Here is a 1,307-nt window from a genome sequence, read left to right as displayed (position 1 = left end):
AAAAAAAAAAAAAAAAAAAAAATTAAATAGGTGAGGTCAGCCAGGCACGGTGGCTCCTGCCTGTAATCCCAGCACTTTGGGAGGCCAAGGCGGGCGGATGATGAGGTTAGGAGATCAAGACCATCCTGGCTAACACAGTGAAACCGTCTCTACTAAAAATACCAAAAATTAGCTGGGTGTGGTGGAGGGCACCTGTAGTCCCAGCTACTCAGGAGGCTGAGGCAGGAGAAGGGCATGAACCCAGGAGGCGGAGCTTGCAGTGAGCTAAGATTGCGCCACTGCACTCCAACCTGGGCGACAGAGCGAGACTCCATCTCGAAAAAAAATAAAAAAGGTGAGGTCAGAGAGTTGGGAGACACCCCCATAGATGGTGGGTTCTTGGGAGCCAGGGAATGAGGGAGAGGATGTGTCTGTGAGCATCCAAACAAGAAAAACGGAGCTTCCTTAAAATAGTAGAAGTTTTAAATAGGAAAAAGAAACCTATTTTCTGACTGCAGAATTAAATCCAGAAACAGGTGACCTCAATGAGTTTCTCTTCCTAGAGATTTTGTGTGTCCTTAAGTGGGTCCATCCTGATACTGATTTGTGATGTCTGCCTAGAGCAGCATGTCGGGAGGTGGGACTGGCAGTGTCCAGGCTTGGTGATGGGTGCAGGGATCGGTTAGCAATGTCTGCCATGGGTGCGGGCTTGAAGAGAGGGTCTAAGTGAGCCACCTGTTTGGGATTTCTGCTTGAGACATTCATAGTCTCTCTGGGAAAATGCAGGGAAGCCCCTTGATGCCTGGGATTCCCCAGGTGTGTCCAAGAGTTCATCTCATTTCAGAATTGAAAAAGACCCTTGGTGCCAATGATGTATCCTGCACTCTGGACGGCTGCTTGGAGGTCCCATGGGAACAGGAGGGAGCAGGTGGGGAACTCCACAGGCTTCTGAAACATGCCAATGATGGCTCGGGGTGGGGAGGTGGGGGCCCACATGGGGTGTATGGGATTGTCGTGCATGTGGCTTCATGGATGGAACAGAATATACCTCATCTCCTTAACCAGCCAGGCTGGCCAAGCTCGTGAACAAATGCAGTGGGAAGTTGTGGAGTGTATCTGAGCTACAGAGGAAACCTCTAAGCCCAGGCTGTGACATGTATGTGAGCTCAGCCCTCGGGAGCTGAGATTGTGGTGAATTTGTGTCCCATCTCTCTCTCTCTCTCTCTTTTTTTTTTTTTTTTTTTGAGATAGAGTCCAGCTCTGTCGCCTCTCTTTTATTTATTTATTTATTTATTTATTTATTTATTTATTTATTTATTTATTTATTT

General features: G+C 47.6%; 1 protein-coding gene across 3 annotated transcripts in view; it reads left to right on the top strand.

The window, feature by feature from the left end:
• NIBAN3 (niban apoptosis regulator 3) overlaps positions 1–1,307 on the top strand; it is a 26,700-nt gene that overhangs the window by 22,678 nt on the left and 2,715 nt on the right. The window contains exon 14 of one of the 3 annotated variants that reach the window (XM_023229724.1): positions 824–907. The exons of 1 other annotated variant lie outside the window; for it this stretch is intronic. In XM_023229724.1, coding sequence (XP_023085492.1) covers positions 824–907 — 84 coding nt within the window. Of the gene's footprint in view, positions 1–823; positions 1,066–1,307 lie in introns of those variants that run through there. One more of the 3 variants, XM_023229726.3, reaches the window with a different exon arrangement.

The sequence above is a fragment of the Piliocolobus tephrosceles genome, chromosome 21, assembly GCF_002776525.5.
Source record: "Piliocolobus tephrosceles isolate RC106 chromosome 21, ASM277652v3, whole genome shotgun sequence".
Lineage (NCBI taxonomy): Eukaryota > Metazoa > Chordata > Mammalia > Primates > Cercopithecidae > Piliocolobus > Piliocolobus tephrosceles.
Note: the sequence above shows the minus strand (reverse complement) of the source record. Positions and strands in the feature narration are given on the sequence as shown.